Source organism: Panthera leo, chromosome B3 (genome assembly GCF_018350215.1).
Source record: "Panthera leo isolate Ple1 chromosome B3, P.leo_Ple1_pat1.1, whole genome shotgun sequence".
Taxonomy (NCBI): domain Eukaryota; kingdom Metazoa; phylum Chordata; class Mammalia; order Carnivora; family Felidae; genus Panthera; species Panthera leo.
Genome location: NC_056684.1, coordinates 62,105,393 through 62,126,641, shown reverse-complemented (window position 1 = coordinate 62,126,641; position 21,249 = coordinate 62,105,393). Strand labels below are relative to the sequence as shown.

Below are 21,249 nucleotides of genomic sequence, written 5' to 3'. Positions count from 1 at the left end.
GTGAGATCATGACCCGAGCCGAAATCAAGAGTTAGATGCTTAACCAACTGAGCCAGCCAGGCACCCCAGGAATACAAGAATTCAGAACATTTTTCTCGTATCCACTTTCTTAGGAAGGTACTTGATGATATTCTTTTAACAAAACGAAGGTGGAAAACCAAAGATCTAGGTTAGACTCCAACCTAAGAACTCAGTGAAGGAGTGTCTTTAGACAGTAGTTAGTCTAGAGAGCAAAGACCCCAGTTTGGAAAAGAAAAGGAACTTCAGGCAGAAGGGTTTCAGTAGAACACATGGTAAGATTGAGAGGTCAGAAAATTTGAGAAATGATAAAATCAGAAAATACTAGAGAAAGACATGACTCAGATATAAAAGCAAGGTAAATGGAGCATGATTTTGAAACTGCTGGCATATAAAACAATTCATTTGAATTTGACAGCAGAAGCCTTTGAGGGACATTGAGTTGTTGACACTGGAACTTTAGTATTTCTAGTCCACCGTTTGATTCTGCAGTGAATAAAATTCACAAAGCTGTAATACAGACATTGTAATGAGTTTTCGAGTGAAATAGTATTAGACTTTTTCTTTGTGGTAAGTTTTTAAATTACAAGTTTAATGTCAGTACTTGCTATAAATGTATTCAGATATTTCTTTTTTTTGTAGTTAGACTCACACAGTTTATTTTATTGAATTTAGATTCAAGTTCAACTAATCACTTGTACCTTGACTTGGATTATTTTTCTAGTTTAGTGAGTTTTAATATTTAATAGTTTTTTAAATAGGAATTAGCCTATTTCATTAGTCACGTAATTTGTTGGCATAGAGTTATGATTTTGTAAGCTTGATAGTAATGTTGTCTCTTTCATTCCTGATTTGTGATGAGTCTTTTTATTTCTTTCTTTTTTATTTATTAATTTTTTTAATGTTTATTTTTGAGAGAGAAAGAGCACAAGCAGGGAAGGGGCAGAGAGAGAGAGAGAGAGAGACACACACACACACACACACACACACACACACACACTCTCTGAATCAGGCTCCAGCACAGAGACTGACTCAGGGCTTGAACCCATGAACTGTGAGATCATGACCTGAGCTGAAGTCAGATTCTCAACCAACCGAGCCACCCCTAGTCTTTTTATTTTTTTCTTGATCTAGCTAAAGGTTTATCAGTTTTGCTGATCTTCTCAAAGAACCAAATCCTGGTTTCATTGATTTTCTCTATTGTATTTCTATTCTCTATTTTATTAGTTTCTACTCTAATCTTCCTTTCTTCTGCTTGCTTTGTTTAGTGTACTCTTTTTCTGGTGTCTTTAAGTGGAAGTTAGGTTATTGATTTTAGATCTTTCTTATAATACTGGCATTGATAGCTATAAACTTCCCTTTAAACTCTGCTTTTACTGCATTCCATAAGTTGTGGTATGCTGTGTCTTCATTTTCATTCACCTGAAAGTATTTTCCGATTTCCCTTGTCATTTCTTCTTTGACTCATTGGTTATTTAGGAGTGTATCATTTAATTTCCATTATTTATGAATGCATTTATTTTTAAATTTTGGAATTAATTGATAGATGGTTGAAAACATACCAGTGACTGCAAAATAGGATTTAAATGTTTTCAACCTCGACAGTATAAGAGAAAAGGTACAGGTGACAGAGATGGTAAAGTAGATATGGAGGGAGAAGAGACTGAAGGGCAAATGTCCTCATTTAACAAAGTAGAAAGTTAAGAGAGAAAGTCTGTGGTTGATGGAACAGGAAACGAGGACTTAAATATATTATTGGACTTTGTGCCATATTGTCACATTTGTCATTAAGTCAGGGGAAGTACATATATGTTGGTCTGTAATAGTTTTTTGTTTTTTTTATTTATGTGGATGTATTATTTGAATTAGTAATTTCAAAATTAATCTTCTTGGAGTCCCTAAATTAGTTTACCCTTTAGTTGCCAGAAAGATAAAATAATCCTAGAACTAGAACTATTAGTATTTTGATAACTTTTTAAAGAGAAATCATTCTAGAAATGTTATTAGATGTTATTTCATCCCGCTCTATGTCTGGTTCTTGTTTTATTAATAATAAACATATTTTGTTGATTTGACATTACTTAATTTTCCCAGACTGAGGCAGCCAAGTTAGTTCCAATGGGTTTCACTACTGCAACTGAGTTCCACCAAAGGCGATCAGAGATCATACAGATTACTACCGGATCCAAAGAACTTGACAAACTACTTCAAGGTATGGTAATCCCTTATCCTCTGTTGTAAACTACAGTTAGCAAAGCATCCAGGTCACAGAACAAAACTAAAGTATTTGGGTAGAATTCGTGTGTTAGATATGATTAAAAGATAAGAGAACTATCCACATTGAAGAAGTAAGACTGCTGTAGGGTGGGACCTGAGTTACACAAAATTGTCTGCCAATTAATTAGTTCAGTTTCCATTTAATACCACATTCAGAGGGTAAGCTCCCCCTGCCTAAAGAATTAATTATAACCTACTTTAACACAAGGTTGAAAATCTGATAACTAAAACACTCCATGTTTGAAGACTAGGTTATAGTATCAATCCATGGTAGTACACACTAATATTTAGGACTTTATGGAAAGCTGTAAAGTTTTTTTGAACTTGTGAAAACACTGCTGCCCTGAAAGATTTGTTTCTTAGTGCTTCACCAAATATTTCAACATTTAAAGTTTTCATTTTGGGGGGAGACAAAATAGTATGCAATCAGCAATCACACTCAAATTTGAGTGTTAGCCCTCCCATCTGTACCTCCTCCCAGCATTTACTGGAGGTATTACATGTGCAAATTACTTAATATCTCTATGCCTCAGTTTTATTATCTTCATAATAAGGATAAAAAGACTTCCTACCTTATAGGTTATTGGAATTAAGTGAATTGGTACATATATATGTGTAGCACAATGCTAGATACACAATTAACGATTAGAAAGTACTAGGTGATATTATATCTGTATTTTTTAAGTGACTGCTTATTGACTTGTGATGGTATAGTTCTATATCTCTAGTTAAAGCCACATGTGTGATACAGTTACATAGAGCTGTACACAGATACACAAATGAGATGAGTATACCTACAGTTGGAGAAATATGACTGTATCACTGACAGCTTTCTGATATTGATACTGTACTGTAATTATATAAAATGTTACACTGGAGGAGGCTGGGTGAGAATTCATGGGATCTTCCTGTACATTTCTTGGCAATTAAAAAGAAAAAAATTTGTTAATGTTTATTTACTTTTGAGAGAGAAAGAGAGAGACAGAGGCATGAGGGGGTAGGGGCAGAGAGAGAGGGAGACATAGAATCTGAAGCAGGTTCCAGGCTCCAAGCTGTCAGCGCAGAGCCTGACGCAGGGTTCGAACCTGAAACCACACGATCGTGACCTGAGCTGAAGTTGGACGCTTAACCGACTGAGCCACCCAGGCGCCCCGGCAATTTTCTATAGATCTAGAAATATTTCAAAATAAAAAATATTTTAGGAGTTACTGATTGTTGAAAAATGGATTTCCAAATTATGTATACATCTTTTTGATGAGCTCCAAGGGCATTTCTATGATTATTGTTTCTGAATGTTTGTATTTTGCTAAAGGATATTTCTTACTTTAGGAGGAATTGAGACTGGATCAATTACAGAGATGTTTGGAGAATTCCGAACTGGGAAGACTCAGATCTGTCATACATTGGCTGTAACATGCCAGGTAAGCTTTTGGGCTCTAACCAAATCAGCAAAAAAAAGTTGATTCTTGTTATTTTCAAGCATCTTTTGGGATGGAAATAAAAGGCACTTTCTCTATCCCTAAGACTAATTAGAAGGTAGACTTCCTATTTCAGAATTCTTCATTGTGCTAATACTTTCAGATTTTTAATTTCAGATACTTTCTTACCATCCATTAGGCCTCCCCAGGCTTCACCTGCCTTCTTCACTAGTCTAGATTTTATGATTGATCATTAAAGTCATTCCTTTACAAATACCCTCAGATGTACATTCCCCATCAGAACAGATGCCAATTTTGGATGAACTCTTCTCAGTCTTCTCTGAGAGCTGTCTTCTGAGTGCTTGTTCCCTAATAGCTAATCATACTGGAGAAAAATCATACCGTAAAGCTGATTGTCTGCATTTTATTCATTTTTTTTTTTTTTTTAGTGTTTTATTTATTTTTGAGAGCGAGCGAGCGAGCAAGCACACAAGCAGGGGAGGGGCAAAAGGGGAGAGGGAATCACAGAACCCAAAGCAGGCCTCAGGCTCTGAGCTATCAGCACAGAGCCCAACATGGGGCTCAGACTCATAAACTGTGAGATCATGACCTGGTCAAGTCGGACGTTTAACCAACTGAGCCACCCAGGCACCCCAACTCCTCCTGTTTTCTGCTCTTCCTCGTACTAAGTATCTTCTCCATTTCTACTTATGCTCTCATTCATAGGAGGATTTGGAAATAGACACAGATAATTAATTGCCTGAGATCATATTGTATTGAAAAGGTAGATACAAATATCAAACCCGACTTTACAAGCCCATCCTCTTAAAACCTTTATAAGAGTAAAACCTTTACCTGGCTTGTTTTCTGCTGTATTGCTAGTGCCTAGTCAGTGCTTTGCACTCAGTAAATACTTGAAGCAATGGAGACAATAGAATAGATGTCCTAAGACATACTCCTTTGTTTGTTTTAAGATTTTATTTTTTAAGAAATCTGTACACCCAACGTGGGGCTCAAATGTACAACCTGAGATCAAGAGTCATCTGCTTTACTGACCAAACCAGTCAGGCACCCCAGCACATACTTAATATAACAGAAATTGTATGGAGGAAGTAGCATAACTTTTTTAGGGAGAGGGATTACTTCACCCTAAAGTAATCATGGAACACTTTAGAGAGATAAGGGATTGGACCATACTCCTGAAGAATGCTAAATTTGAGTAGGTAAAGAAATTAAAAAGCATTTAACTAGGGAATGGTATGTGCAGAAGTGCAGGAGCACAGGGGCATGATATATGGAGAAGACAATAAATAAACCCATTTGTCTAGCTCAGAGGTCTTCCTTGGAAAAGTCGTAGGAGATAAACCTTAAAAGGACACATCAAGGTACACCTGGCTGGCTCAGTTGGTGCAGCATGTGACTCTTGATCTTGGGGTTGTGAGTTTGAGCCCCACGTTAGGTATGGAGATTACTTAAAAATAAAATCTCTAAAAGAAAAAAGGACAGCTCAAGAACACGTTTTAGAAGGTCTTCGCTATAATGTAAGGAGTTTACACTCGATTCTGTAAAGAGTGGAGGGCATAAAATCTTCCTCAACCGAAAAGAAATAAGTAGGGGGGCTTGGGTGGCTTAGTCCAACTTCAGCTCAGGTCATGATCTCACAGTTCGTGGGTTCAAGTCCCATGTTGGGGTTTGCGCTGTCGGCTTCAGAGGGAGAGTGTTCTCATTCTCTCTTCCAAAAATGAAACATTAAAAAATTTTTTTTGAAAAACAAGTAATATTTTCAGAAATACTCTGGTAGCAACCTGTTGAGAATTGGAAGGAGAGGCAAAAGCTGAGGATATTTAATGGATGATTATTATAAACATTAGCTGATTGGGTATAAACTAAAATAGTCACATTGAAGAGATACAGGTAGAAGATGTAAAAGGCGGCATTTAATGACTGATGATAAAAAATATATATATCCCTCAGCCCAACAGTGTATTAATTTGGTAAACTCTAGAAAGGATTTGGGGGAGAGAGGTAGTTTTTATGGAAAGATTAGTTCAAATTTAGAGAATTGGGTTTGAGGTAATGAGACAACCAAGTAAAATTGTCTAGCAGTATTTAGAGATGTTGTAACTAAGTCCTATGTAGAGAAGTAACATTGGAATCTCTGAAAATGAAAGATCTGAGAAGAGAGAAGAAGGATATAGAAGGGACAGTGAACAAATTTGTCACTGTTTTGCAACTTTAAGCAGTGTTTTGAGGAGCCCTTTTTCTTCTTTGGGGTCCTAACATTCCTTGGTTTAAGGGTATGTTGCTGTGAGTAGCTGGCCCAGTGAGTACCCTGGAACCTGGCCCATTACTATGGGTCAACTCTATTAGAATTTTTTGAGGCTAGGATTGCCTGGGTGGCTCAGTCAGTTAAGTGTCTGACTTCAGCTCAGGTCATGATCTCATGGTTCGGGAGTTGGAGCCCCACGTTGGGCTCTGTGCTGACAGCTCAGAGCCTGGAGCCTGCTTCGCATTCTGTGTCCCCTTCTCTCTCTGCTCCTCCCCCCACTTGCGTTCTCTCTCTCTCTCTCAAAAACAAACATTAAAAAAAAATGTTAGGGTTGCCTGGGTGGCTCAGTCATTTGAGCGTCCGACTTTGGCTCAGGTCATGATCTTAACGTTTGTGGATTCAAGCCCCGCATTGAGCTCTGTGCTGACAGTTTGGAACCTGGAGCCTGCTTCAGATTCTGTGTCTCCCTCTCTCTGCCCCTCCCCCACTCATGCTCTGTCTCACTCTCCCTCAAAAATAAATATTAAGAAAATTTTTTTTTAATTTTTAAGAATTTTTTTAGGCTTTATTACAGTTTTAGGTATTTTGAAGGAAATGGCATTATTTTAATCTAGATAGATTATACTCACTTCTCCCATGGACACAGCTTATCGATGAAGTTCAGGACAACTCACATGAAATTTGCCTCTTTATAGCAGTATGACAGAGGAGGGTTACTAATATCTTTCTATTCTAGTGTGAATTCTTACCCTCTCGACAACAGTAGTTCTTGAAACTCATTTATAAATTGTTCTCTTTTGTGTTTTTTTTTCCTCTTGTAAAAAGAGTTTTGAACTGTCCCTCATAATTTATTCAGTATTTAAATAGTTTATCAAAAATGTTAATTATATCAATGTAATGTGCTATGGTTTCAGATGGTATTACAAGCCGTAAAAAAAAAACAACAGATTTTGTGGGGCACCTGGGTGACTCAGTTAAGCATCTGACTTCAGCTCAGGTCATGATCTCACCGTTTCCGAGTTTGAGCCCCGTGTCAGGCTCTGTGCTGACAGCTCTAAGCCTAGAGCCTATTTCAGATTCTGTGTCTCCTTCTCTCTGCCCCTCCCTCCCTCTCTTTCTCTCTCTCACTCTCAAAAATAAATATTAAAAAAAAGAAATACTGATTTTGTTAGCACCCTGTGTCTTACATAAGTTCACATTTTAGTAAGACACATATATCTGCAGAGACTAATATTTTCTCAAGTCACCCAACAAAATCTTTATTTTTTTTCACGTTATAGATATGTACTTCATTAGTCACAGCTTCTACGTTGAAATGGTGAATGTCATTTCTTGAGATAGGAAAATACTCTGGTTCTTTGTGAATAAAGGTGTTTGGAACAGTAAGAGGCCCAGCTTGATAGTCTCCTGGTTTTTTTCATCATTTACCTTTTTCCTTTTAATTTTAATTATTTAATTCTCATTTTAATTGTTTCTTTTCCTGATTGCTCTACTGATCTTTTTGTTGCAGACCAAATGTCACTGTATGTCTTATGAGACAGCTAAGTTAGAATTCCACTGTCAGGTATACCTGAGCCATTGTTGTTTCTCCTCATAAAGAATTCTGAGGAGGAGAGATTGGGGGTAGAGGAGAACTTTGAGACTGAGACTTATAAAGGGGGGAGCATTGAGAAGAAGAGTGGTAGTGAGCTATAGAAGCTGTATTACTGCCTGGGCACCATTAGAAAACTGTTAGCAAAAGGGAAATATAGCACCATGATGTGGGTCGTTTGACAGGATATGTTACCTTTTTAAGTAGAAATGGTTTCTGCATGTTGTTTTGACAGAGATTCATGTGGAATAAATATTTACAGTATATCTGTAGTGGCTAGGGCAACTACGTACACTTGATCTTAGCCAAAAGGCCGAGAAGCAATTAGGGCAACTACGTATATCACGCTTATGCTCTTCAACTGTGCAAAAAGAATCCTATCCTGGGACTATTTATTAAGTAGATTATGCCTGTCAACAATAAACTGAAGCAAAATTCTCAAACATATCCTTTCTATAAAAGTAACTGAACATTCACAGCTGACTGAACACCTATAGAGCTTTTTTTGTTTTGTTTTGTTTTAAGAGACAAACATGCTAATTCATTAATAACAGAAAGGATTACATTTCACCATCCTGAGACCTGGAACTAGAGGTATAGAGAGGATGTTAGATTACTGCTTGAATCTAAACATTTTCTGCTCTCATTTGAGATTTTCTTAATTTTACTTCTTAACGAAATAAAATTCCAGTACATTAGATCTCTATCTAATAATGAAGTTATGTAAAGCTGAGAGCCACAGTTAGATTACAAAAATAAAGAACCCATGTTTGTTCAAAGTACTAGAGATATTTTCAAATTCAGAGAATACAGTTTATCAAAAATTGCAGTTTTGAATGCATATATGCCCTTTGACAGAAAATGTGGCTTCCATGGGGCATCTGGGTGGGTCAGTTGGTGAAGGGTCCAACTTTGGCTCAGGTCATGATGTCACAGTTTGTGAGTTTGAGCCTTGCATCGGGCTCTGTGCTGACTGCTCAGAGCCTGGAGCCTGCTTCAGATTTTCTGTCTCCCTCTTTCTCTGCCCCTCTACTGCTCATGCTCTCTTTCTCTGTCTCAAAAAGAAACATTTAAAAAAAGTTTTTTTAAATGTGGCTTCCACAATTTTCACATAAAGTCAAGAATAAATGTACAAAGAGTTTATACCATAGCATTATAAAATGGTGAAAGTTCAGAACAACCTGGATCACTAGATTAGGAAGAAGGGTGAAATTATGTTACTAAGCAGTTATTAAAAATAGCTAACTTGGTGGTGGTGTCCCAGTCCAGTAACACAAGATAACTGCAGTGGCACTGGAGGGCAAGATGGAGGGGACAGAATGGGCTGGAGTGCAGAGCATGCAGTCCATCCCCTTGAAATTGGCTCAGTAAACACACTGGGACCTTGTCCACTTTTCTGTCAGTCTGCCTACCTATACCCAGCCACCTGTGGTCTCCCTTCTGTCCAAAGAGGTCACATAACTGAAAAAGAACCTCTTCTCATGCTAGCACTAAAGATAACAAACAGTGAGAAAAATGGGGATCCTCATTCATCTTAATTCCTTAATTTCTTCAGCCCTGAGTCTCAAGATTTTCTCCTCCCCAAAAAACTAAGTCAGCCTTTGCTGTCCTTTTGGCCAGTGATTCCAAACATTTCCTCTGTGGAAAATGTTTTTCTCCTTCCGTGGATTCTTAGGATTTAAAAGATAACAATCTTTTTCCCCTTTCCAAATTAACAAAGCCTCTGTAACTGAGTGCTAAGGTCAATACCGTAGGGGTAGACATATCAGATTTCAAAGTGCTTTCTGTATGTCAAGCACTGTGCTAAACACTTTATGTGAGTTATTTAATCTTCAGAACAATCCTATAAGGTGGGTTTTATCTACATTTTACAGAAAAGGAAACAGATTAATATTCTCAAGGTCACATGGTAATGGCAGAACCACATACCAAAAGCCTTTGTATGAAACTGCATAGATTATGATCTGGAAGATTACTTCTGGGAGATGGGAGGGATAAAGAAGAGCTTTTAGTTTTTACTCTACTTATTTCTATATTGTGTGAATTTTTAAATCAAGCATATAGTACTTTCATAATTTTGAAAAGGATTTTCTCAGAAATAGGAAAAAGAAATTTTGATGATACTAGGCCCTTAATGTAAAATGTCCTAAAGGATTTTCCTTAGAATTTAAAGGTGAATTATGGCTCCAAAGTAGATTTCTAGGGTGGAAACTACCCTTTAGCATAATTCACTTAAAATTTGTAAAACTCGGGGCGCCTGGGTGGCTCGGTCGGTTAAGCGTCCGACTTCGGCTCAGGTCATGATCTCGTGGTCCGTGAGTTCGAGCTCCGCGTCAGGCTCTGTGCTGACAGCTCGGAGCCTGGAGCCTGTTTCAGATTCTGTATCTCCCTCTCTCTGACCCTCCCCCATTCATGCTCTGTCTCTCTCTGTCTCAAAAATAAATAAAGGTTAAAAAAAAATTAAAAAAAAATAAAATAAAATAAAATTTGTAAAACTCAAAGGTGTCTGGCATGAGATGGATAGCCCAAAACTGAGATTTCCCTAAGTGGTTCATGAGACTGTTTTCGTTTCTTTCCTTTTTCTTTACACTCTACTTTCCAGGGCACCTGGGTGGCTCAGTCGGTTAAGTGTCCGACTTCAGCTCAGGTCATGACCATCTCATGGGTCATGAGTTCAAGCCCCACATTGGGCTCTGTGCTGACAGTTCACAGCCTGGAGCCTGCTTCAGATTCTGTGTCCCTCACTCTGCCCCTTTCCTGCTCACGCGCTCTCTCAAAAATAAATGTTAAAAAAAAATTTTTTTTATTTAAAAAACTCCTTTTTTTCCTTTTGTTCATTTTTAACGCCTGTAGGTATTATTGGAATGAGCACCTTTTTTCTTTTTTTCTTTAAACTTACAAGCTAACGTAGTAAATAATCTTTCAAATGTTTGTACTCCGGGCTCCTAGGTGGCTCAGTCATTTAAGCATTCAGCTTCGGCTCAGGTCATGATCTCACAGTTCGTGCATCTGAGCCCCACATCAGGCTCTCTGCTAACAACGCAGAGCCTGCTTCAGATCCTATGTCTCCCTCAATCTTTGTCCCTACCCCATGCTCGCTCGCGCGCACGATCTCTCTCGCTCGCTCTCTCTCTCTCTCTCTCTCTCTCTGTCAAAAATTTTAAAAAAACATTAAAAAAAGCTTATCTGGGATCTGAAAAAAAATTTTTTTAATGTTTGTATTCTTGAGAGAATTGTTCAGTCTTATATTGGTATGCAGACTTAGAATTTTATCATCTACTTTGAACTGTATTTCCAAGCAATCCAACTCTGTTAGGACTCTGGATTCACTTGGTGTGGGTCACCATGAGCTTCATAATTCCTTGTTTCTACTATTTGTATTTCTCTTAGAAGGGAATGCCTCCTCCTTACTTCTGAGTGTCTCTTTAATGTATTTTTTCCCTTTGCCTAATTGGGGTGAATGGGGAAGTTGATTAGTTATATCAGAAGAAGTACAGTGTTCATTTCCACATTGTTATTTTTGTTCTCTCTAGCTTCCCATTGACCGAGGTGGAGGAGAAGGAAAGGCCATGTACATTGACACTGAAGGTACTTTTAGGCCAGAAAGGCTGCTAGCAGTGGCTGAGAGGTAGGTTACTCGATTAAATAAATCTGGCCTCACCTGTCACTGTAGTGATTGCCAGGGTTATTAGTATGTCTGAAGATTGTCTCTTCTCTTACTTCTGTGTATTCCAATGTTATGTGTAGTTCAGAAAAATGACCTTCCATAGTAGAGGAAAGTGCTCTTCTTTAAAATCTATGAGTTATTGTCAGACTGGATAAAAAACTACAACTGTATGCTGTTTCCTAGAGAAACACTTTAGATTCAGAGACACATAGGTTGAAAGAAAAAGGATGGTAACATATTGCATACAAACAGTAACCATAAGAGAGCTGGACTGGCTATACTAATATCAGACAATATAGACTTTAAGACAAAAAATATGTATTACTAGAGACAAAGAGGAACATTGGGAAAATAGAACATTATCAACATATCCATACCTATCCTCAGGCCCCAGAATATGTGAAACAAAAACTGCCGTAATTGAAGAACAAAATAGACAATTTAACCATATTTTGTTGGGGACCAGTATCTTACTTCAAAAGACCCTGTAGCTAGCGTTACACTTAATGGTGAAAGTCTGAATGCTTTCTCAAGATTGGAAACAAGGTGAGGATGTCTACTCTCACTACTTATATTCTATGAAGTGGAATATGCTGAATGTACTGAAGGTCCTAGTCAGTGAAGTCAGGTGAGAAAATGAAATGCAAGGCATCCAGATTGGAATGGAAGATGTAGGTGACATGCTCCTGTATGTAGAAAATCCTAAGGAATCTACATAGACACAAAACTGCTAGAACTAGATTAGTTCAGCAAGGTTGTAGGATATAGTGTCACTATGCAGAAATCCATTGTATTTTCATATACAAGCAATGAACAGTTCAAAAATTAAGAACCCAATTTCATCATTCACAGTAGCACTGAATTCCATTCACTGTCAAAAAGATCAAAATAGTAATAATTTCAACAGAAGACTACAAAACATCGATGAAAGAAATTGAAGATCTGCATAATTAGAGAAACAGTCCATCTTCATGGATTGGAAGACACAGTATTACTAAAGTCTTAATTTTTCCTCCAACTAATCTATGGATTCAGCACAATCCCTACAGAAGTTTTAGGAAACTTTTTTGAAGAAATCAACAAGCTGATTATAAAATTTATATAGAAATGTCTAGGATCCAGAATAGCCAAACCATTCTTAGGGTGGGGGAGGTGAAGAGAAAGAACAAAATTGGAGGTCTTAGTCTTCTTTATTTTATTTTTTTTTCTTCTTTTTTTTTTTTTAATTTTTTTTTTTTCAACGTTTTTTATTTATTTTTGGGACAGAGAGAGACAGAGCATGAACGGGGGAGGGGCAGAGAGAGAGAGGGAGACACAGAATCGGAAACAGGCTCCAGGCTCCGAGCCATCAGCCCAGAGCCTGACGCGGGGCTCGAACTCACAGACCGCGAGATCGTGACCTGGCTGAAGTCGGACGCTTAACCAACTGCGCCACCCAGGCGCCCCAATCTTCTTTATTTTAAAATTTACTCTGAGGCAATAAAAATTAAGACAGTGTGGTACTGGCATAGGACAGACATGTGAATCAGTGAGACAGAACTGAGAATTCAGAAATGAGCTCTTTAATTTATAGTCACTTGATTTTTGATAAAGATGCCAAGGCAATTTAATGGTTCCCAAATAAGAGTCTTTTCAGTAAATGATGCTAATATTGTTGGGTATCAACATGCAAAAAGATAAATTTAGACCCTTACACCATACATAAAATTGACAAAAATGGATAATAGTCTGATAACTCTTCAAAAAATTAAACAGAATTATAGTATAATTCAGCAGTTCCACTTGTGAGTATATGCTCTAAAGAATTGAAATACGGACTTCGGTACTTGTACACCAGTGTTCATAGCACTAATCACAATAGCCAAAAAGTGGAAACAACCCATTTATTCATCACTAGATGAATGGATAAACAAAATGTCATAAACACACAATGGAATATTTTTTAATCTTAAAAAGGAAGGAAATTCTCATACATGATACAACATGGATGAATATTGAAAATATGCTAAGTGAAATAAGCCAGTTACCCAAGGACAAATTATATGATTCCTCCTCTTATATGAGGTACTTAAAGTAGTCAAATTCATAAAGGTAGTAGAACAGTGGTCCCCAGGAGCAGGTGAGGGGAATTAGGAGTTATTATTTAAGGGATACAGTTTTAGTTTGGGATGATAAAAAGTTGTGGAGATGGATGGTGGTGATGGTTGTACACCATGGAAATGTACTTATTGCCACTGGACTGTACATTTTTAAAAAGGTTGAAATGGTCAATTATATGTCATGTATATGTACTTTATTATTACTGTTTTAAGGATGATGGTCCTAAATAAAACTAATACTATAAAACTTAGGACAAAAGGGCAGGCAAAAATATTTGTGATCTTGAGGTAGGCAAAGATTTCAAAACACAATCCATGAAAGAAAAAAAATTGATGTTTTTATTTTCATCAAAATTTGAAGATTGTGTGTTTCAAAGAACATTAGTAAGAAAGTACAAAGACAACCCAGAGAATGTCAGAAAATATTTGCAAATCATGTATCTGAAGGGTCTAGTATCCAGACTACAAAGATCTCTTAAAATCCAACAATAAAAAGACAACCCAATTAAAAAATGAGCAAACTATTTGTATAGCTGTTTCTCCAAACAAGATAAATGGCCAAGAAGCACATGAAAAGATGCTCAACGTCATTAGTCAAGGGGGAAAACAAAACCACAATGAGATACCACCACCAGGGTAGCTGTAATAAAAAAGGTAGTAACAAGTGTTAGGGAGGATGTAAAGAAACTAGAATCCTAATTGCTGGTAAGAATGTAAAATGGTCCAGTCACTTTGGAAAACAGTGTGGCAGTTAAATATAAAATTACCACATAACCCAGCAGTTTCACTCCGGTTATGTATGTACCCAAGAGATACAAAAACATATCCACATACAGACTTGTATATGGATGTTTATAGTATTGTTATAATAGCCCCAAACTGAAAATAACCCAATTGGCAATCAACTCATGAATGAATATACAAAATTTGGTTTATGTATACAGTGGAGTACTATTCAACAATAGAAAGGAATGAAGTACCGATGCATGTTATAACATAGATGAACCTCAGAAGACATACTAAATGATAAAAGCTAGGAACATAAGACCACATATTATATAATTTTATTTATATGAAATTTCCAGAAGGAGAAAATCTGTAGAGACCATAGATAAGTAGTTGCCTGGGCAGGGAGTAGGAACAGGAAATAACTGCATATATACTTGATAGATCTTTTCAGGAAAACGGAAATGTTTTAAAATTAGATAGTGATAATGGCTGTACAACTCTGCAAATTTTATTACTAAAAAGTCATTCAGTTATACACTTAAAAGCAGGTCAATCTTATGGCGTGTAAATTATACCTCACTAAAGTTGGTAACAAATGTCCAAGTTTCTCTGTCCCCTAATACATCTTTCAAATAAACTGTCCAAAGTTTTACTTAATTTCTCTTGTCTAGAGTCAAATGTGATAATTTGGTCCCTACCACACATTTTAATGAAACCTAGTCATTAAATATAATTTAATTGCATGTTTAGACATCAGACTCAAGTTGAAACTTGACTGGCTAAGTTGAAAATAATTTTTTTTTAGCTTTAGAATTATAACCGAATTCTCTTTCACAGTTTACAATTTGAGGGATCCAGGGTATCAAACATAAACCATTGAGGCAAAAAAATCAGTTGGAACCATAATTGCAGCTCTTTGTGTCTGCTTATAAAATCTTACAAAAAAAGATTCACTCGTTTGCAACCTGATCTTAGTTTTATTTTTTTCTTTTTTTTTTTAATGTTTATTTTTGAGAGAGCATAAGTGGGGGAAGGGCAGAGAGAGGGGGACAGAGGATCCAAAGCTTGACAGCAGCAAGCCCAATGTGGGGCTCAAACTCACTAACCACGAGATTATGACCTGAGCCAGAGTCACTCAACCAACTGAGCCACCCAGGCTCCCCTGATCTTCATTTTCTAAAGATGGGTGTACTACACTGTATCTTCCCTCCCAAAGTTATTTTTGTTCTTGTACAGAAGTCACACTTTTAATTTTTAAGTACACTGTTTCAGTAGCTGAGTTTTTTGAGTTAGAATTTTGCCCAGTAACATAAATGAGTGCTCAGATAGGATAGATGAGATAGTAAAATGTTGGCTATGAGGACAGGGCTTTGTTTTGATCACTCACTGTCTACCTAAGCCCTAGAAAAGGGCATTTGGCATTTATTAATGAATGAATTAGTATTTATTAATTAGGGCCATGTTTATGGCTGTTTTGTCAACTAAAGGAAAAATGTTTATTGTACTTTTTTAAAGGTTTTCTTTTTAAGTAATCTCTACACCCAACATGGGGCTCAAACCCACAACCCCAAGATCAAGAGTTGCAAGCAAGGAAAAATATGTTTAAATAAAAATGTCAGTCTATTTTATCACTTCTACCTATCAGAAAACTTTTTGTAATTGAATTTCTGTTTATGTATGTTGTGTTTATATTATAGTTCTGAGGAAGTAACAGCACTTCCTTAAGCTAGTACCTAATTTCCCTTCACAACAGAACAACCCTCATTTTAGTTGTTGAAGAATACTGACCCACATTCAGGTTACTATAACTCAGGGCTTCTCCAGAATACAGTCCTCAGTATAGCTACATTAGCATCACCTGGGCACTTGTTCACAGTACAAATCCTCTGACTCCACTCACATTCTACTGAATCAGAAATTGTTAGGGAATCAAAATAGGGTCCAGCAATGTTTGAACAAGCTCTCTAGGTGATCTGGATGCTTGCTAAAGTTTAAAAGCCATGACCATAATTGCTAGCTACAGTGTCACCACCTTTTTTGAAAGTTCTTTTAAATACTCTCAAAGAATGCCAGAACCCCCTTGAAGCTATATGAGCTGTTTTTCATACTTACGTGTTAAGAATCACCTGAGGTATTTGTTAAATATATAAATTACTGTACCTCTTCCCCCCAAATTGTGATTTATTAAGTCTTGGTTAGGCCCAGGAAATTTTTTTTTTTATAAGTGTTCCAGGTTATTCTTGAGGAAGTTCTGGAAACACTATGAGAGAGGATACTTATTTCTAGCCAACTTTTTCCATGTTATGGGAATTGAAAATTCCATGCACTGCTCCAGGAATGTAAGCATCGAGATCCCTATAGTGTTTCTTGTGAATGCTGCTGACAGGCCAGAGTAACTCTTTGTTTTTCTGGTGAACCATCCTTATTCTTATAGCAAAAGATACTTTCCTGATAGATGATATTAATGTTTCTTCAGCAAATCTAGACTAGTGTAGTGCAGTACTTAGGCCTCTTGAATCTTTTTTTCTTACAGCCATGATTTAAATATGGAAAATTTTATCTCCAGTTTAACTGGTCAGGATTCCAAGATAAAACTCTATCCTTATTGCATCTCATTATCTTCATGCTCAGACTTAATAATTCATTATCATCAATCCACTTAATGCCAAAGCTGAACACGTACTTGTGTTGATAATGACAAAGAATAGCAGGTGAAATGTCCATAAAGTACAAAGATGATGTGGAAAATTCAGTTGGTTAGAGTGAGATGTCCTGATATTGAGGTTTACCTCATTGCAATGCTCTATCCAAGTGCTAGAATATTCCTTTGTTTTTCTGTTCTGTTGGGGAGGAAAAGCCAGAGGAAAACTGTTAAGCTGAATCTCAGAAGAATAGGTTTAATGCAGTGTATGCTTTTGTAAAGATCAGAGTCTCCACATAGACTGCTTCTATAAAAGACTGACAGGATCATAAACATAGAAATTTATGGTTCTCAAAGAATTACAGTGCCTTGATTTTGTTTAAACAGATTCTCTTTTAAACTATGATATAAGCGAGTTGGTGTACTTTTGAACTGTAATGATTTTAGGTGACATTAATATGAAAATATTACTTGGGTATAGTGGTATGATTCTCTTTAGGTTATAGATAAAAGCTTTATTCAGTAACATTTATTCAGAATTTTCTAGGTATAAAAAAATGTGCTAGGTAAGAGAGGCCAAGTTTTTCCCTCAAGAAATTTGTAGTCTAGTAAAAGAATGGTAGGGTGGCTCCTCAAAAGTGCCATATAAAGTCCTAAACCAAATTTTCTAGAAGTGCACAAGAGGGAGAATCACATCTATTTGAGAGGTGCAGGGGGAACCTTTGTAAAAATGCAGGCATTTAGTTGTGTCTTGATAGATGGATAAAATCAAAATATCTTTGAAGAAATGGGTCTCCATTATGGTATATTTAATGAAAATAAAAGTTGTCCTACTCATACCACTTTGAGCATTCAAATCTTAGGGTAGCAGTTAGAGAGGTATAAGAAAAAAAAAAAAAAGATTATTCTAAGAAAATAGAAGATATCTTACTTGCCTTTTTTTTTTTTTTTTTTAAGTTTGAGAAAGTAAGAGAAAAAGGTCCTCTTATATGCTAATGCAAAAGGAATGGCACCTGGGTGGCTCAGTCATTTGAGTGTCTGACTCTTGGTTTCAGCTCAGGTCATGATTTCATGATCATAGGATTGAGCCCCAAGTCCAGCTCTGAGCTGTCAGTGAGCCTGCTTGGGATTCTCTCTCCACCACTCTCCTGCCCCTCCCCTCTCTCATGTGCGCCTACGCTTGCTCTCTCTCTCTCTCTCTCTCTCTGGAAATAAACTTTAAAAAATGCAAAGGAAAAAATCATTATTGAAGCACATGATGAACTAAGGTATCACTTATTTAACCACACTGGATACATGTCTTATAATCTATCTTAACTGTAACTGGTTACTAGCAAGAAAAGAAAATAGAAGAAATGAAATACAGGAGTACCTGGGTGATTCAGTCAGTTAAGTGTCCGACTCTTGATTTTGGCTCAGGTCATGCTCTCACAGTTTGTGAGATAGAGCCCCGGGTCAGGCTCCATGCTGACAGTGTGGAGCCTGCTTGGGATTCTCTCTGTCCCCCTTTCTTTGTGCCTCTCTTACTAGCTCGCTTACTCTCTCTCTCAAACTTTAAAAAGTGAAAACCTTTATTTAAAAAAACGAAATACACTTCTCTTGAACTTCTTCAAGTTGAGTCTGTTCAGAAGGTTTTATTCCTGTATAACAATAGTTTACATGAATTTAATTGACTTGAATGATGATTTCAGTTCCAATTCTGTCATGTTGCTTTGGTTTTTCCGGGAAACATTTGGAACATTAGATTTAGAAATTTCTTATTTTGGCTCAGGAGTCCTCAAAGACTAAATTTGATTTAGTCTGAAGTCCTGCCTGGTAGATCTACTCCTTCTACTTTTAGTAGAAAAGGAATTAATATTCTTTGGTCATAACATTTCTTGCCTAATCATCCAAGTAATTTGTTAATTTCAAGTCTGCCTGAGTTTTGTGTGCAGTCTAAAAATGTTCTCTATTCTCTTCTAGATATGGTCTCTCCGGCAGTGATGTCCTGGATAATGTAGCATATGCTCGAGGGTTCAACACAGACCACCAGACCCAGCTCCTTTATCAAGCATCAGCCATGATGGTAGAATCTAGGTCTGTGCTCAGTAGAAGACATGGAATATGTTCCAGAGCCCTTACCCTGAATTTTATGTAGGCTATGTGACAGAATTGATAGTAACTTGAATTAGACAGGGGAGGTGTAAGTTTTAGTTCCACATTCTTGCATTGTGGGTTCAGGTCAAGTCGGTGTTAAAAAAATGAAACCACTGGGCACCTGGCTGGCTCAGAGGAGCATGCAACTTTTGATCTCGGGGTCGTGAGTTTGAGCCCCACGTGGAGTATAGAGATTATTTCCAAAAAAAAAAAAAAAAGATGAAGCCATAGTCCACTTGAACTTACTGGAAATTTTACTTATTACATAGTGCCTCAGACGTGAATACTGTACAAATATTTTAATTAACACATTTATGTACGAATATAACTATGAATATGAAAGTTTAGGGTAGTAAGGAAGGGAGCAGAATCTGACACAGGCTAGAAATAGGCTTCATAGAGTCCTTGTTTCCTATAGGTATGCACTGTTAATTGTAGACAGTGCCACTGCCCTCTACAGAACCGACTATTCGGGTCGAGGGGAACTTTCAGCCAGGCAGATGCACCTGGCCAGGTTTCTGCGGATGCTTCTGCGACTTGCTGATGAGGTAAGTTGTGGGATAGGGACAGACCATGCCTAAGTTTCAGGGTCCTTGCTGGGAGATCAGAACATCAGTACCTGGTGTCATGAAGATAACAGATAGGAAGAGATATATATATTAATCATTCTTTACTTTGTGGGGAAAGGGGTGGCAACAGTAGGGTTCTTTGAATATCTGGCCACAAAAAATGACATTTATTGTTTCCCCCATCAGTTTGGTGTAGCAGTGGTGATCACCAACCAGGTGGTAGCCCAAGTGGATGGAGCAGCCATGTTTGCTGCAGATCCTAAAAAACCTATTGGAGGAAATATCATTGCTCATGCCTCAACAACCAGGTAAAGTGATGGGATAAGCGATTTTGTCTTGGGGTGTCATATTAACTGAAGTAAACATGAAGATATAACATTTCCATTAAACCTGGTTAAAGCTTTTGTTGTATAATTAGACACAGGAGCCCTTGCTAAATCTAATTGTCATGCCCTGGTTAGTACAGATGTTTGCTTTTAGTTTACAAAAGAATGAAAAGCCCCCAAATATGAAAGAATGAATATGATAGGCCTCTTCCTCGTTAGTAAAAAAGTAATTATTTCAAAATGTTAAATTCACTAAGGTAGGGGCAGGATAGAAGTTGATTCCTCCAGGTTGTAAATGTCCCTAAGGAATACAGAAAGATCCCCAAAGTCCTAGGAAGTATATATATCTGGGAAAAAATTCATATCTACCATAAATAGGAAAAAGATTTTAAAATTATAATAACTTTGGTCTGTTTCTTTGGGTCAGACTGTATCTGAGGAAAGGAAGAGGGGAAACCAGAATCTGCAAAATCTACGATTCTCCCTGTCTTCCTGAAGCTGAAGCTATGTTTGCCATCAATGCAGATGGAGTGGGAGATGCCAAAGACTGATTCATTGGGGCTTTTCCTGTGATAAAGCTTAAGTGCTACAGCCTAATGGAGAGGACTGCTCCCTGGGGCTTCTTCACAGGCCTCTTCCTGTTTTCCTGCCAGAAAAAGGCTTCTGGAAAAACACCTATTCTATCAGCTTTTCTGATGGTGTAAACAGGAGACAGGTCAGTAGTCACAAACTGATCTGAAATGTTTATTCTGTCTGGAGTTTATTAATGTCTATGTGAATTATTTGGGGGGAAGTAAGGAAGATGTTTGACATCGTGCCTTAGGGTTGACTCAGAACTAACAGATGTTCCCCTGGCCAATCTTTAGTTCCCTTGAAGACAAAAGCTGGTGAGACTGGACTCCTCTATCTGAACAATGTTGAAATGCCTGGGTGGCAAAGGAAGTAGGTCTCCTCACTGGTGTTTTGTTTTGGTTTTTTTTGTCAGTAAAACTGTCAGAAGTAGGTTTTTAAGTTAGTTTGCCTGAATTATAGAAGAATTTGTTTTTATTTAAGGGCTACTGAGCAGGCCTACTGGGGTACCAGCCCTTCAACATCTATGTGCTTGTTTTTTTAACTGCTAAGAGTAACTCAAGATAATTCTGGGATCTTAATCATTTCAGAAGCTCTAAGTAGATTTAGTGTGGGGCTACTAATAAAGTAGTTATTTGTGCGGTTTATAGGAGTTATTCTGGTGTAAGCTGAATATTTTAAGAGAGGGCCTTCAAAATAATTTATTGGCACTAACCGATCAGTTTCTATTGCTTTAAAATTGAGAATTTTAAAGGGAAGTCATACATTCAGATGATTTAGCTTACTAGCCTTCAATGTAATAGATATTACAAGATGAATATCCAATGACTTTCCCATGGCCTTTGTATTAAGCTTTTGTTATAGAGTCCTGATACTTGTCCATACTATTCTACTTGAGGGGTTTGAGATACTTCTTTTCTTCCCCTTCAGACTTCTACT

General features: G+C 37.2%; 1 protein-coding gene across 3 annotated transcripts in view; it reads left to right on the top strand.

Moving 5' to 3' along the window:
* Positions 1 to 20,487, top strand: part of RAD51 (RAD51 recombinase) — a 33,587-nt gene extending 13,100 nt beyond the window's left edge. For all 3 annotated transcript variants that reach the window (XM_042942394.1, XM_042942395.1, XM_042942393.1), the window contains exons 4-10: positions 2,113 to 2,230; positions 3,625 to 3,716; positions 11,107 to 11,201; positions 18,672 to 18,785; positions 19,264 to 19,393; positions 19,601 to 19,722; positions 20,168 to 20,487. In XM_042942394.1, coding sequence (XP_042798328.1) covers positions 2,113 to 2,230; positions 3,625 to 3,716; positions 11,107 to 11,201; positions 18,672 to 18,785; positions 19,264 to 19,393; positions 19,601 to 19,722; positions 20,168 to 20,291 — 795 coding nt within the window. In that variant the 3' untranslated portion in view covers positions 20,292 to 20,487. The remainder of the gene's footprint in view (positions 1 to 2,112; positions 2,231 to 3,624; positions 3,717 to 11,106; positions 11,202 to 18,671; positions 18,786 to 19,263; positions 19,394 to 19,600; positions 19,723 to 20,167) is intronic.
* Positions 20,488 to 21,249: the final 762 nt, after the last annotated feature.